Raw genomic sequence first — 16,840 nt, 5'->3', positions numbered from 1 at the left:
ATTGACGTATGCAGATGACACTGTTATATTTTCTGAGACTATTGATGGGTTGCAAAATATGTTGAAATCACTACATAATTATTGTAAAAAGTGGAAACTTATTGTAAACACAAGCAAAACTAAGGTGGTTGTTTTCAGAAATGGTGGTAAATTAAGAAGCGATGAAAAATGGTTGTATAATGGCGAAATTATTGAAGTTGCTGATCATTATTTGTATCTGGGTGTTATGTTGCATTATAATGGAAAGTTTAATCAAATTCAGTTAAATATTGCTGCCAAAGGAAGAAAATGTTTATCAATGCTGTATGGTAAAATAAAAGATATGTGTTTAAATGTACAAACAAAATTGTATTTATTTGATGTTTATATATCACCTGTTTTATTATATGGAAGTGAAATATGGGGTTTTCATACTGCATCTGATATAGAAAAACTTCATATAGAATTTTGTAAAAAATACTTTAAATGTTAAGAAATCCACTGCTACTGCAATGGTTTATTCTGAGTTGGGAAGATTTCCTTTATTGATTTCTCGTAAAGTAAGAATAATAAAATATTGGATTCGTCTATTACGGACGAGAAATTGTATTCTTAGTGCTATATATAGTGACATGTATGATGAGTGTGTATCAGGAAATAAGTCATCATGGGTTAATAATGTTAAATGTATGTTACTTAGCTTAGGTTTTGGGCATGTTTGGTATGCACAGAATGTTGTATGCGAAGAAGTATTTTTAATTTTATTCAAACAAAGGCTTATAGACCATTTTCTTCAGGAAAGAAATATTTTTTTCGATTCATCATCAAAATGTACTATTTATAAACATCTTGTGGATAATTTTCAATTGCAGTTTTATTTGACAAAAAACTTAAGTCCACAATGTATTAGATTTTTAACTAAGTATAGACCGTGTTCACACAAATTAAATATTGAATATGGTAGATTCATAAAAAGAGCAAGAAATGAAAGATTATGTATTTTATGTAACCATGGCGATATCGAGGATGAGTTTCATTTTATTTTAAAATGTCCAAAATATGACAATATAAGAAAATTGTATATTAAAAGGTATTATTATACAAATGCATCTGTTTTTAAATTAGTTCAGTTATTGTCAACAAAAAATGTATCGGAATTGTCTAATTTAGAAAAATATTTGAAAAACGCCACAGATATAAAATTTTCATGACAATCCTCTGAATGATTTATACTATGTAGTCTTGCCTCCGATTGTATTTAGAATGTTCTGTTATGATATACATGTATATATTTATGATATACCTATAAGCTGTATTGCTTCTGGTTTGAAATAAACTAAACTAAAAAAAACTAAAAATACATTCTCTAAATCCCCAATTTTACATTGTTCATGCAATAGTTGTTGATTAATAATATAACAATTGTAGCCTTTGGTTGAGGTCAATACGATGTTATATCGACCTAGAGAAGCAAATCGACCTCGGACTTCGTCCTCAGTCAATATGCTTCTCTTAGGTCGATATAACCTCGTATCGACCTCATACAAAGGCTATAATTGTAGAATATTTAAAGTTTCAAAGTTGTGCGAAAGTTGCATGCGTACCGATTGATATTTTAATCTTAGAGAAGAAGGTTTATCTATTAGTTGAAATTTGGCTATGAACTAGCTTACGTAAATTCAATTACATTTAGATCGATAATTTGTGCCATTTTGCCATTCTGTTATGGTTCACATTCTTATTCCATACTATATAAAAATAAGAATACCTAGTATGATGACAAAAGAAACAACCATTTGTCAGAGACCACATGACGTTGGTGTAAGCATTTATAGGCCATCGTACGGCCTGCAACAATGAGCAAAACCGATACTGTATAGTAATCTATAAAAGGTATCGACAAGACAAAATGTAAAACAATTCAAACGAAAAGCCAATGGACTAATATCTGTGCAAAACAACATGCAAAAGGCAAATATGATAGAGACCAACAACAACCACTGAATAAACGAACCTTTGAATACCCTTATTCTAAAAGGTTGTAAATTTAACACTGTAATACGATCTTTGAATATTGCTTTTATCTGTACTGTACCAACATTGATTGACTGGTTCGATAGGATAAGCGTATCTAATGATAGATATAAAAAAAGGAGTCTTGAGTGAAATGAGACATATGTCAAATCTAATGAGCAAAAGTTCAATCGTTTAAATGTTGATTAAAATTTCGCACTCGGATATTGTTTTAATGTGTTTTAGTATGCTTATTTAAACTATTTCCTTCCATTTGTTATTCGTGAAATTGCAAACAAAAAACCAACACCATTTTCGTCTTTGGTTACATATTTTCAACGATCACCAGCACCTATCAGGACATCAGCGATCATCAGCACAGAACATTCTCTCGCAGGACAATCTTACCCACTTCGACTAAATGCGTATCTGTACCACTAAGCAATAGAAATTTGGACCAATTTCTTTACCACGGGTATCCAGGATGGTGCTAATTATATTATGGTTTCCTTTTTCTTTTTATCAAAATGACAATATATTTTCAATTCGTATATTGCTTTTGTCTTCATGGCAAAATAAGTGAGTAATGCCTTCTCAGTCAGTTTCGATACCTTCTTTCTTGTTTTATGTCAATAATTCTTAACAGATTTTGAAAGATCTTCTCCACTCCTGAACACAAATTATGTTTTCATTGTTTTATTATTCTAGAATAACCTTCACAAAGATTTAAGAGGGCGGTGAACTTACGGCAACTTACTGCTCCTGGCCTTGTTAGTCTATACCCAATCACAACACTGGAAATTATATCTTATTTTATATATGTATATATATTTATTTCTAATATGAAATCTCATAAATGTCTATAACAATTATCAAATGTATAGATTATGCGAGTTATATAATGCAGCTCTCAGTGTACACTGTTAAAAAATAAGTATTAACTGTTGTATGAACAACTATCTTGTCTATCAATTGACGGCAATACTTTTTATCTGAAGGGAAATGCTGACTTTTGATCGACAAAGGCGTTGTGCAGCTTATTTTTATTAACCTTCAACAACATGGTCATTATCATAAATGATCATTGGACCCGAATTTTCATTGAACAATGGTTGCTGTCTGTCGTGTTTTTTTTTCGTGTTTTGTTTATATTTAGCATAAATCAGGCCGTTGTTTTTTTTTGGGGGGGGGGGGATGTGTATGAACCCCATTTGTTGACATTAGGCCTTTTATAGCTTGTTATACGATGTGATCATTGTTTAAGGTCGTACGGTGATCTACAGTTGTTTACATCCTCATCCTGTGGTCTCTGTTGAATAGTTGTCTAATTGTCAATTATACCACATTTTATATTTTATATGATAAAAGAACAATTTCGGCCATTAACATGAAAATGTATCAAGGAAAATACCAATATTGTTATCGCTATCAATTGTTTCAGTTGTATTTAGAAATCTTAAACATCTTTTTTCTTCTAATATAGATATTCGGATCTTTGCTGACTCGAGACCCTAATTATCTATCATCAACATTTTATGTTTCTTTACTGCATTCTTTCACACTAAACATGATTTTTCTGTGCAAAATATAGCTTAAGGTTAGCATATATCCAACTTTTAAAAAAATCCACTTGTCACAACTCATTGAAAACCATTTAAAATCTAAAACCAACATGGAAGTCCAGAGGCCTTCTGAGATAAGGGATAGCGAACTCTTTACATATGGATTAATCTCTCCTTCAATACTATAAATGAAACACTATGGTGCTTCTACCCAAATGTATAGATGACGTAAACTAGATTTGTTATTACCTTTTGGAACTTTATTATAACTTCATAACTGATTTTGCTCACCAACTTTTTGTTTCGCGCATCACTGTCAAGTCCAATGATAACGAAGAGCGCGTATTGTTACAAGCACTGGGTCGATACCAATGATGAAGAGTATCACCCTCCCATTTGTCAGTAATCTTTTTCTGATAAACTGTCATTGATGTGGTAATTTTCTGTTATGAACTGTTCATAAAATGTTAACATCTTTTGAAACAATTTGGTTCTTTTACCCCAAGGAAATAATGTATTTCCCAGATTTCGCACAACTTTTAGGAATATATGCCATGAATATAAAGTAAAGGAAAAGCGAATAAAGTTTGAAGAAATGTACTAAAAATAAGGGAAATTATACATTGTATTAGATATTCTAGGAAAACTGAAGGGCGATTATTGTGGTCTCGAGCTTGATAGAATTTTCAATATTGATAGCTAAGAAGTTATTACTTAACAAAGAACATATTACTTAACAAAGAACATAAAAAGCCAAAGATTGATGGTAATTAATAAATTTCCTGAAGGGGTTGCATTATTTAGCACAATAACATTATTTTTAATGATCTGGAAATATACAAACAAACATGCCAATATCAAAGCACTGGCTATATGATGGAAAAACCATCGGGGTCTGTTAATCTACCAGCAACAGGACTAACCCGGTTCTGTTTTGCCCTTTAAAAAACCCTATTACTATGATTTCCGTGCGCACAATACGTGTTTCTTGGATAGGCTTCACCAGGTACGCTCATGATCGTAGGTTTATTGAGCCAAATTTGTTATCAGTTATCTGTTTGATAACATGAAAACAAAAAGGCCATATTGGAACAGCCAAAATGGGCTTATTGAAACAGCCAAAATGACCTTATTGGAACTGCCAAAATGGCCTTATTGGAACAGCCAAAACAGTCAAAGGTCAACGTTGACTGAAGGAGCTGCAAACTAAATTGAAGCATAATGACACAATTCTTTGAACTAGCTAGATTTCTACCACAAAATGTTTTATTTAAATTATGCAATGACATTTGACAAAAACTGTAATGACTGTCTGTGTTTTAACCTGCTGATTGTTAGTCCGTGTTAAGCAGAATTAACAATTCTACGTCACTATTAACTTTTATTCTTATGAGCATGATAAAAAGTTAGCAAACAAACTTTTCATTGCAATCAATATATTAGTAAAAATCGAAGATTTCATATCTTATACACACACACCCAACCAAAAATGATTATATATGTTCTGCAATTGCATCAAAATAAAGAAAACGTAGAAGTTGCTACGCACGATTTCAGACCTAACGCATAACGCCTAAAATATTTATTTTGTTAACATATTTCAATTGTTGAAAAAACCATCAGCTCGATATGGCAGTCACGGGATGATTACCAGGGTCGATTTGAAAAATGTTGAATAATAGTCGATAAGAATATTGAACTTATATTGTAAACTATTTGGCTTTTGTCAGAGAGCTAACAGTTGATATGTCTAACCTGTTATATATGACAAGTTTTCGTACATTCGTAAAGTCACTTTCCAATCACTTATCTGTGACCTGAAATAGGACAAGTACCGTATTAAAATGTCACATGGCAGTTTGTTTCCTTTGTATTTTTTTGTTTAAATTCGTTTGTGTTTTGTTTTGTTTTTATCTTGTTTGATATAAGAAGTACATCTTTGCAGGAAAACAACTTAAAAACAGGTACCATTTTTTAAACCTCTCAAATAAAATGTACTTTTCGATAGAACATTTGTTAACAACATAACGCACTTAAAATATTTGTGGATAATTAGTCTTATTTGCGTCAAACTTGCTGTAATTGCGAACCTAGTAACCTACATCAACTTTACGTTATCTTTGTTTGCACACACTCTGAGGCTGATTTTTTCATTACCAGAGATGAAATATCAATTCTGTCTGATGTTTTAGCCCTTAATTATATCTATGCCTTCTTGTTAATTTATATTTATTGTAATTGCGAACGTCACAAAGCTAACATATGTGCCTTTAATTAAGAAAACCGCAACATTCAAGTCTCGTTAATACTATTTAACGCAATGCACATACAAGTTGCGAAGAAAGCGTTTTACGCTTTTCCCACCTCTGAGTTAAGCACTGAAAAAACAGACGTCAATCCATTTTCTTTATGAACCCTGACAATTTCACAAGGATCACAAACATTTTATAGTAAACACTGTCTACAAGTGCACGTGGTTAAGATTTCTTCCGGATTCAGTACAGCTAGCTGTTCGGTGAATTTTTCATTGCACTTAAAACAAGGGTAATGTGCACAATTGACCTCTGTTAACCCGATAAGAAATGTGATAATTGAAAAGTATCACACTGTTCGAAACTTAATTATATTGCTGGACGCTTCAGATCTTACTTTCATAACTATGAACACTATTGGAATCAGTCTGGCTCTTTTTCAGGTAAGCTTCACATCTTGATTAATTTGACAATGATTTACAAATACAAAGGGAATTTCTGATCAACCGGTTTAATTATTATTATTATTATTATTATTATTATTATTATTATTATTATTATTATTATTAATTTTTTTTATTATTAAGATTAGTATTATTATTGTTGTTATAAATACTGTTGTTGTTGCCGCTGCTGTTGTCGTTATGCTATCAAATTAAAAACAATCAGTGTTGTTCAAGTTCAATTTGTTTTATTGCTGACATTTTATGCAATAATTGTTTAAAACCTTGACAAGTGTGGAAGCACCTGTTTCTGTTTATCCTCGGTTACTAGTAGAATCTCATTTGTTACGTTCTAATCACTTTCTAGGTTAACCGGCTGCAGGACTGCAATTCTAACTGTCGTATCAAATCTTTCTTAAAATGAAAATTCTGAATAAAAGGTCAATGACACTGCTAGTGGACGTTAAGTCCCCGAATGTATCACCAGCCTAGTAGTCAGGCTTCTGTGCTTTAATCATTATTCATGCATCCTCTTTGTAAATTTACTATTCAGAAAATGTTTAAATCCTTCGAATCAATAATGTTTTTTCCCCAAAATTAGATGATCATAACTAGATTTGGAACTATCAGTTTTCAATTCTCTTCAACTTCTTTATCAGTTTGATGTTTCTATTGTTTTGCTTAGCAACTAATAGTCTTGTAGAAGAAATGCGCGTTTGGCGTACTATATGCTAAGCCCGTGGTATCTTTGATTGGTTTTTACATGATCGAATATATAGTTCCAATTTATTTTATTACCTACAGAAGTTTCATGAAAATAAAACATAGGAACATTTAATACACAATGTTCAGTCTCACTTTTTTATCCACAATAAAGAATCTATGACAGATAATAAAAAAAAAATGTATACCCGTATTTTTGTATTGTCGACTCGAGCGCTACAACTGTTCACATTTACAAAGGTTTCATTCACTTTTAAGTCTTTGATGTGGATGGCATTTTTCATTTGTTTTACTTTTATAACTTTGAGGAGTAATGTACACTACATGTTTAAAATATATTCAAATGTAAGAAAAAATCACCAGACACAATTTACATCCTTATAGATATGAACATGACAGATGTTCCGAAAACAGTATATACTTATGTATTACTTTTTTGCAACTGTCCTCAACAATGTTGGTGTTGTCTAAATAATTAAGATACATTTCAACTCTCTTCTTTCATTTTCATCTCATAAAATGAGAAATCAACGAACAAGGGGGAAGTCAAAGATAAGAAGAAATATACAGTAAAATTCAGTGAAACTATCTATATTCGTGAATTACGTAAAATAGGGGACATAATTGTCCTGAACGCTTATGAATGTGCCAACAATAATCATTCTTGTGATCTCCATTTTATTTTCATTGTTTGTACAATATTTATATTCAGCTATGAATAATAACATAGTGATTTTTTTCTTTTTTAAGTAGAAGCAAACATTCATCAAATCCATATGGCGAACACATTTCAATGTATTGTTATAATTTTGTAGACCTCGTGTCAACCACGGTGAATGCTCAACCAGGGTTCATTCAACCTATAAATAACTATCATGTTTTACGATTTCCATCATGAACTGGTAAATCGTTTTAATTGTCAGTTTTCACTAGACAGAAATATGACAGGTGTGGCCTTCTGGGTATGCTATGTTTACTCTTTAGGAGCGCCTAATATCATCCCACCGTTTGTTCTAAATTCGTGTTTGCCATAGTTTAGTGTTAAGGGGTAAACGGTTATATAAAACGGTTTTTGTATGTCCAATAGATATAAGAAGATGTGGTATATATATGAGTGCCAATGAGTCAACTCTCCATCCAAACCTTTATGTAATTGTTAATTTTCTCCCTGTGAATTTCATTAATAATTCCATCGTGTTTGTTCTGCTTCGTCTTGTTGTTTTCACTTCCTTTTTCATTGTTTTTACAAATATTTTCTTCTTCTTTTAACTGACAAAGTTGACGACGTCGCCAACAAAAATCATATTCGTGCAACTCAGTTTTTAGAAATGTCTTCGATATACCGAAAGTTATTATCGATTTTTTTAAATCAGCAGATAAGCCACTCGTTTCAAAATAAGCAAATTTAATCATCTGGGGGTAACTAGTGCAGAGGTAGAATTTGTTTGTTTATCTTGTAACATGCATTCGCTTATCATTTTATTCTTTTCTATTTCCAGAGCCTGTCAATATTATGCATATGTATGGGTAAGTCTAAAAATATTTTAATTACATTGGTAACAATACCAATGTCTGATATATCTTCATAACCAGACCTGACTATAGCGTTGCTCTTAGAATTTAATTTAATTACAAACTGCTGTTGCTGTCAATTAGAAACGCTGAATCAGCATTTCATTTGACCTAAAACATGGCAGTAAACCTATGTATACATTTTATGCTTTGTTTATAAGCAACATCTAACAGTTGGTCTCTCCTGACTATCTGATACTGTCTAGACAAAGTAATCTTTCTTAATTTGATAACTAAAATGCAATTAATTATTTTTTAACATATCTTAAATATTAATACGGAATGGAACACGTGAGATCGAACTATACATCAAACGCTATTAATTAACTCAGAGGTAGTTGAAAATTAGATAGCTTTGAAATAAAGATTACATTCTTACAAGCGTATTTCAAGGCAATACACGTTTTTCTCATCTTGTCTTACGACAATTTTTGTTTCTAATCGTTTTATTTCACACGATCAATTCCAAGTCTTATAAATCATAATCATTGCATATGAATTTCCCTTCTATATTTTTTATACATACTCACTGTGAAAAATGACTGTTACATGTAACATGTACGATCAAAGTTGAGACAAAATCTTAGCACTGGTGGCTTTGGTGTTTGGGAGCCGACACTACACTGGCTAAATGTTTGACACGTCTTTCTGGTATCACTATCATCAGATATACCTCAGAACTAAGTAAATAAGAAAAAACTCAACAAAGATACCAGACTAATAACTTTTCATTAGACCCGCGTTTCGCCAAAAAGCGAAGTGCATAGAATGTGTGTGATTGTCAAAAGCAAACGAGCCTTAATAAGCTCTATGGATATTCAATCCCACGCCCTATCTCGAGTTATTTTATCAGAGGAATATATTTATTTCACATTCATTCTGTTATTGTTATTTCAAAGTTTTAGTATAGTTTATTATTTCTAATGGAATGAACTCAAAGGATAACGGTGGTTTAGGAAAATGGTCATTGGCGTCTCTCAGTAGCAAGATTTGTGATAAAATTAAGGGTCATCGATTTGGTCGTATTGGATGTGTAATATTCAGCCGGTCATGTCGTTGCCAGTTGAACACATGTCCCATGCTGGAAGAGTACCACGCTATCTGTTCCTTTGAGAAACGTTGCAACAATCTAACTTTTAGAGTGATTATCACGGTGACCAATCACAAGACAAAATCTTCGTCTCTACCATGCATTGCTATTTGTACAGTGGCCATTCAAATTTATCGCTCTTCAACCTTAATTGCGTTATTCATTTATCAAATAAACGTGATCTTGTTCTGTATATGAATCAGACATTTGGACGTTAAAGAAAATAATAGTATATATATCAATCAAAATTGAAGGTCCACCTTTCCTATTCATAACGACTCAGTTAAATTTTTATACTTTGTTCGAACTTCGGTAGAGACCACTTAAAGGAGAGAAAAAAGTGGTCTCATAAGACAAGTGGTCTTTTAATACAGGTTCAATCTATATAAAATGCACTACAGAAGGATTTAAAATTAACGATCTTATAACAAAGTTTTTTGCTTAATATAAAGGTGGTTTCTTAAGCAAGTTTTACTGTATAATATGTATATTTTGTTTTGTAGGATCACTAAGATCTGTGTGTTTAGATGAAGAACAATCTGTGATCATTCCATACATATCAAACAGAAATGGAAAATTTGTCAGTGATTTGAATAATTCCACATCATATCAATACCTATACATATCATTTAAATGGAAGAACGGTTTACATACGTTACAATTACAAAAATCTGTTCAGAGTTTATCAAATATCCATGTTACATGGGACGATGGTAATGAAACACTGTCTTCTAGTTTTCACGATGAATGTTCTTATCAAGGAACCGTAGTTGGGAAAGCTGGTAGTGTAGCAGCTGTTTCTATCTGTGATAACTTGGTACGTATGACTGTTAAGAATATCAATTTGTTTATAATATACAATTATGTATATCATAATGGCAATACAGCTAATAAAGGGACCGGATCTTTACTTGTTTTTTCGTTCTTTTTAGTTTTTTGAAAAAACAACAAGCAATTACTTTAGAATATAACATATAGGTTTTTTTTTTCATACAATGCTTTGATCTCGACTTATTGGTTCTTTGAGGAAATTATCTATAAATCAGAATTCGAATAAGAATAGCATAAAAGAGCATGTTCTTGAATATGTTTGGTTTGAAATATAAAAACTGTTGCAATGCATCATCAAATGGCATATGAATCCAACACACCCTTTTTTCAGAAATTTTATATGTAAACGTTTTAAATCATGTAAGTGTGCAAAATGTAGGATTATTTAAGTAAATTATGATGCTACGATATTGAATAACGAAAACAAAAATTAATATATATGTGGATAAATAATATCCTTCATCAGTAGCGGTTATCCAATGTAAAGTGGCGACCAAATCCCTGAATATCGTATTCAAGCTATAAATTGTTCGAAGGAAAGGTACCGACGCTTGTCTTCTGTAATCTTAAGAACTGTGAGAGTGCAGGGCGGGGGTGTTGCCACGAGTTTACAGAAGCATGGGTTCAAATCCCGCCAAGGGAAAGACAAAATTGTTCTACAGCAATTTTGAGATTCAGCATAGTTGGGCTAAAGTCGCCCAGTATAAAAAGGTCCGAAACAGACGTCACCATGGACACGGTGTCGTCTGATATGACAGGTGTCCCCTCATCACCAGACATGACAAATATCCCTAACATGACACATTCAGATCATCATACTAATGACAACGGCAATAATCTACGTACGCAGCCGTGTTCAGTTCTTCTACAAGATATTTTGGATTTTGATGACTCTGAACAACAATGTCTCATTTCGAAATGTGAAGCCACAGGCTGCAAAACCTGTGGAATTTTAATAACAGATGCTCAATTCACTAGCAATTTAATCAAAAAGTCTTATTTTACCAGAAGTTACGATGATCTGAATTGTAAATCAACAAATGTCGTCTACGGATTAGAGTGTAACCTTTGCGGATTGGTATACGTCGGTGAAATGAAAGGAAGGCTAAATAAACATATGTGCAGCCATAGATCAGACATCAACAACAGTGCTAGCGACATTGTTAACCAGCATTTTAACCAGCCTGATCATTCAATCGTTTCTATGCAAGTTCGCATCCTCGAAAAATGTACCACAGGACAAAAAAATCCTTATCTTGAAACACCTCTCCGTTGACAGAAAGAAGACTACTTGATTCGACAATTGGGAACTGCGACACCACATGATTGATGGTATAGGTATTATATCTAGTCCTTCCTGTAGCTCGGTGAATGTGATGAACATTTTCAATTCTACTCCTCGACGTAGACGCAGTCATGGTCATCGTCATTATACATCACCTACTCTGTATGATGTCTCTATTAATGAACTGCTGCCATTTATACAAAAGCCGTTAGGTATTCATCACATTCGCACGAAGCTTTATTCATTACCCCTTTCAAAACTTCATTCTCTGTACAACTTATGTTTAAAAACCACTGTTACAAACCCTCATTAAAACCAATACAAACTTACAGCTATCATTTCGGATATTGCAAGTCACAGACTTTTCAAACCAGTTCGCATTGGAAAAGATGAAAAAAAGAAAAGATCCTTTCTTAAACTTTTCTTTGCCAACAAAGGTCTCGATGCAATCAACTTGAGCAATATCCTTCATCATAAATTAGTTCACTCGAAAATACCTCCCTATTTTAAAGATCAGTCTGTACCTATCATTTCTTATACCTATACCAAACCAATTGCAACTAAAATTTTCACTTACAAACACGTGTTGCAGGATCTCAATATTGACGACTTCAAGTCTAAACCTCCTGATTGCACATGTGCTAGTTCCCCATTCATATATAATCGGGCTGGCCACGTTGTAACTGGTGACCTAAACATTGCCAATAACACTTCTCTGCGAAATGTGTTATCCAAAGGCCCGAAATATCGTGAGCCTGAATCCATCAATTGGAAACACAACTTCAAAATACTGATGGATTCAGTCGAGGATCATGCCAGGCAATGGGTTAAACGCGAGAAAGAAGACGTAGATACTCTTTCCGAATGGGTTAAAGGCTGTGAGGTCGTTAATACAAATCAGAATTAAGAAACTAATGTGTCTATTAATACCCATGCTACATCAATCTGTAAAGACCCAAATGTTGCTAAACACTTGTCCTACCTCCATGACAAATATGTTGTTGTCCCCGCAGATTTCGTTTTTGTGTGTAAATCACATTACATAAACTGCTTGATAAATGAACTAGGTATTGACAATTCACTTGGAAACTCAACATATACCCCCACGACACTTACTAAAGAGGAAATCCTGGATAATCATAGGTCTGTTCTATGTTCCTTTGGAATTTCAACCAAAGATGAAGAACTGGATCTTCCATCACTGTATTGGATACCCAAACTACATAAGTGTCCTTACAAACAACGGTATATTGCTGGGTCTTCCAAGTGCTCCACGAAACCTTTTTCTAAAGTAATAACATCAATTTTATCAGTAATCAAAGCCGGGCTTCATAGTTATTGTGAAACTACATATTCTAGAGGTGGCGTGAATCAGATGTGGATACTAAAAAATTCCAAAGATCTTTTAGAGTTCATACAATCTAAGACTCTTTCATCTTGCAATAGTATTAAACCATTTGACTTTTCTACACTTTACACAAGTACTCCCCATTCCAAACTAAAAGATAAATTGAAAGAGTTGGTCCTGCTTTGTCTCATAAAAAAGAATGGCCAATGTAGATACAAGTATCGGGTCTTAGGGAGGGATAAATCCTACTTTGTAAAAAATCACTCTGATTCTAACAAAAAATTCTCTGAAACTGACATTATCAAGATGCTTGATTTCTTGATTGACAACATATTTGTTACGTTTGGAGGACGTGTTTTTCAACAAACAATCGGCATTCCCATGGAAACCAACTGTGCCCCTCGTCTTGCCGACTTGTTCCTTTATTCATATGAGGCTGACTTCATACAGGAACTTCTTAGGAAGAAAGAAAAGAAGTTAGCAGCATCCTTTAACTTTACTTTCCGCTACATAGATGATGTTCTCTCACTAAATAATTCACAAATTTGGGGACTATGTTGAACGCATCTATCCCATTGAGCTTGAGATAAAGGATACAACAGATACAGTTAAGTCTGCCTCATATCTTGACTTACATCTAGAAATTGACAATGAGGATCGGTTAAAAGCATAACTTTATGACAAAAGAGATGATTTCAGCTTCCCAATTGTGAACTTTCCATTTTTATGTAGCAACATTCCAGCAGCGCCTGCATAAGGATTTTATATCTCCCAGTCAGTTGATACAATACTCCAGGGCTTGTATTTGCTATCATGATTTCCTTGATAGAGGGTTGCAGCTCACAAGGAAGCTATTAAACCAAGAGTTCCAATTGGTGAAGTTGAAATCATCCCTTCGTAAGTTTTACGGACGCCATCACGAGTTGGTTGACCGTTACGGAATATCCGTTTCACAGATGATATTGGATATGTTCCTAATGTCGTAACTACAATCCCGTCCCCTTTTCCCGAATGTGACCTACCGAATTAGAGCTATTACCGGGTTTGTACTAACATGAGCAACACGACGGATGCCACATGTGGAGCAGGATCTGCTTACCCTTCCGGAGCACTTGAGATCACCTCCAGTTTTTGGTGGGGTTCGTGTTGCTCAGTCTTTAGTTTTCTATGTTGTGTTTTGTGTACTATTGTTTGTCGGTTGGTCTTTTTCTTTTTTAGCCATGGCGTTGTCAGTTTATTTTCGACTTATGAGTCTGAATGTCACTTTGCTATCTTTCGCCCCACTTTTTCTGTCGATGTATATGTAAGTTGTGGTGTAGCACTTTTAAACTGTAGGTTATGCGATGTAGACTGTCATTTGAAGAGAGACACTCAACATACATATATATATTGATGTGAGTGCGAGGTGAGTATTATCATCATTTACAACTGACAAACATCTTATTTGCTAAGTTTTCCATCTATATGACTTCATACAACAATGTAAAAAGGTACAACTATTAGATTAAAGCGACGAAGACTAATATTGTTAGCCTTAATTTCAGACGAGGTATATACGTGTATATCATGTGTATATGTGAGTGTGTGTGTGTTAATCTATTAAATTTCTTTCTGTCAACTGTTTTGTGTAAACATTTTACCAGTAGCTTTCATAATATTCACAACAAGAAAAGTACTTTACTTACGCAATTTATAAAGATCAGATAAACAACTCTTTGTTTTTACAGAATGGCTATGTTTTGACAAATGGTTACGAGTTTGTTATAGAGAACTTAGATGATGATTACCACAAAACAGGTTTACACAAGTTAACAGCTTGTCGAGTTAAAGGTATGGAACAAACATATATGCGTCAAAAATAAAATAACAAACATTTCTGCGAAATAAATCACAACTGGGTTATTTTTGTAAATGTGTTTAACGATTCGCTTTCTTCATATTGTATTTGAACAAGAATTTAATTATGTAAAGTATAATCATTGTTTTACACTTTAACCATTATTGTAAAACCATAAGTTAAATATGTCTTTACAGCAATGATTTACAGACGGATCCAAAATGTGGATTTCAAGTTTTGAATTAAATAGTAGAAACAAAATACTTTCTGGATTAGTTCCTTATGGCACCCCACCCAAGATGGTGTAAAAATGTTTTCTCGTGTATGACAATGCATGACAAAAATTTATGTAGATTCTTTGTCTTTTGACAAGATGTTTCAAAGCAATGTAATTCAGAAGTCATAAATAAGGACTAACGAATGAGCAAAAGAAATTTTAATTGCGAAAACTTTCAAATGACACACATATTAAAGCACGTTTTGTCAAAACAAACTTTCTTTACAAAAACAATATCTAGAAAACTTATAAAAATTACGATGAATTAATAAAGAAAAAAAATCGATTTTATGGGAATCTTCTCAATTTTTTTTTTACTTTTGTCAAATTAAACTCTCTTTATTAAGCTATATATAGGACTGAAATGGTGAATATACCAATGAATGGCATCAGAAAAACTTTTCGTCTTTTGGAATATTTTCCATTGTTTTAAACTGAAAACATATTTAATTTTTCAATTTTCAAAGACATAACAAAAAATAAATACATTTAGCATTCGTTCAAGTAATCTAGAAACTGCAACCTTAATGAGAACATATTCAAATGTGTCTTTTGACGAGAAACCGGTATGGAGGAAACCAATTTGTTACCAATTCAAATTTAAATAGTATAATATTTGGCCTTCTATTAAAATTCTGATATATAAATTTATTTCTCTCTTCTATGAAATGTTAACAATTTATAATGTAATGGAATTCATCTCCAATGTTTAGATTGGATACATTACACTTTCTTTTTCCCTTTTTATTCATTGTCAATCAGGAATCCATTAATATTTGAATTATTTGATGTGTTGATCTATCTTATTTTATGTATTATAAGTCGGCAATCACGTGCAACTGCTTGCGTTTTTTCTTTTAGTTTATGCACAACGTTATGCATATAATATCATTTATATCAAATTTCAATAAATTATCAATTTTCTCATTTTTAGCCAAAGAATGCAATTAAAAATTGTGTGTGTCAACAAATATCAGATACTTGTATCAAATCAAATCATTCAAATAGACACATGTACTCAGATAAGAGACCCCAAGGGTTAACAAGGGTATGGATCTATAATTATCTGTTTGGTCTATCGGCAGTAAAACCCTTGCTAAAGTTGGGCGTCCGTTTGGTTGCGACGGATGTATAAATGCGCAACCACATACTGTCAGAATGCGGACGTTAAATCTGATGCCTTGTGTAGAGAGAGTACCACACTTTTATTAAGTTCAAGAACCCTTGCAATAACTCTTTGAGGGCTCCGTAAGTTGCTTGTTGTAAATCTAAATTTCTGTTCAAACATAATTTCATTTTCCAGTGGCATTTTGAAATTTCCCGCCCTATACCCCGATATAACCCTAATGCAGGACCATCCTATTGTAGTATTTATTAATTTTTCCTCGGCCTGAACATGCATGAAATATTTGCCACTGGGCGTAAAGAAAACAACAATCACTCAAAGATAAGAGACACATATTATAATTTTATAAAGCTGGGATTCTATAAACAAGGTAGTGTCATAAGATTTAAGAACGCCACAATTCTTAACAATATAATGTTTGCCTGTACCATACATATCTTTTAGTTTGGTTACTACACATAGAGAACAAATTATTATCAATTACCTTTCGCATTTAACTATT

The 16,840-nt window shown here is 32.8% G+C and overlaps 1 protein-coding gene across 1 annotated transcript in view; it reads left to right on the top strand.

The window, feature by feature from the left end:
* The first annotated feature begins 5,902 nt into the window (after positions 1 to 5,902).
* Positions 5,903 to 16,840, top strand: part of LOC127708646 (A disintegrin and metalloproteinase with thrombospondin motifs 3-like) — a 44,636-nt gene continuing 33,698 nt past the window's right edge. Inside the window, exons 1-4 of the mRNA XM_052213690.1 lie at positions 5,903 to 6,249; positions 8,472 to 8,499; positions 10,138 to 10,451; positions 14,826 to 14,928. Coding sequence (XP_052069650.1) covers positions 6,214 to 6,249; positions 8,472 to 8,499; positions 10,138 to 10,451; positions 14,826 to 14,928 — 481 coding nt within the window. The 5' untranslated portion in view covers positions 5,903 to 6,213. The remainder of the gene's footprint in view (positions 6,250 to 8,471; positions 8,500 to 10,137; positions 10,452 to 14,825; positions 14,929 to 16,840) is intronic.

Source organism: Mytilus californianus, unplaced genomic scaffold (assembly GCF_021869535.1).
Source record: "Mytilus californianus isolate M0D057914Y unplaced genomic scaffold, xbMytCali1.0.p SCAF_7, whole genome shotgun sequence".
Taxonomy (NCBI): Eukaryota; Metazoa; Mollusca; class Bivalvia; order Mytilida; family Mytilidae; genus Mytilus; species Mytilus californianus.
The sequence above is the reverse complement of the archived record's forward strand: the minus strand, read 5'-3'. Positions and strand labels throughout refer to the sequence as shown.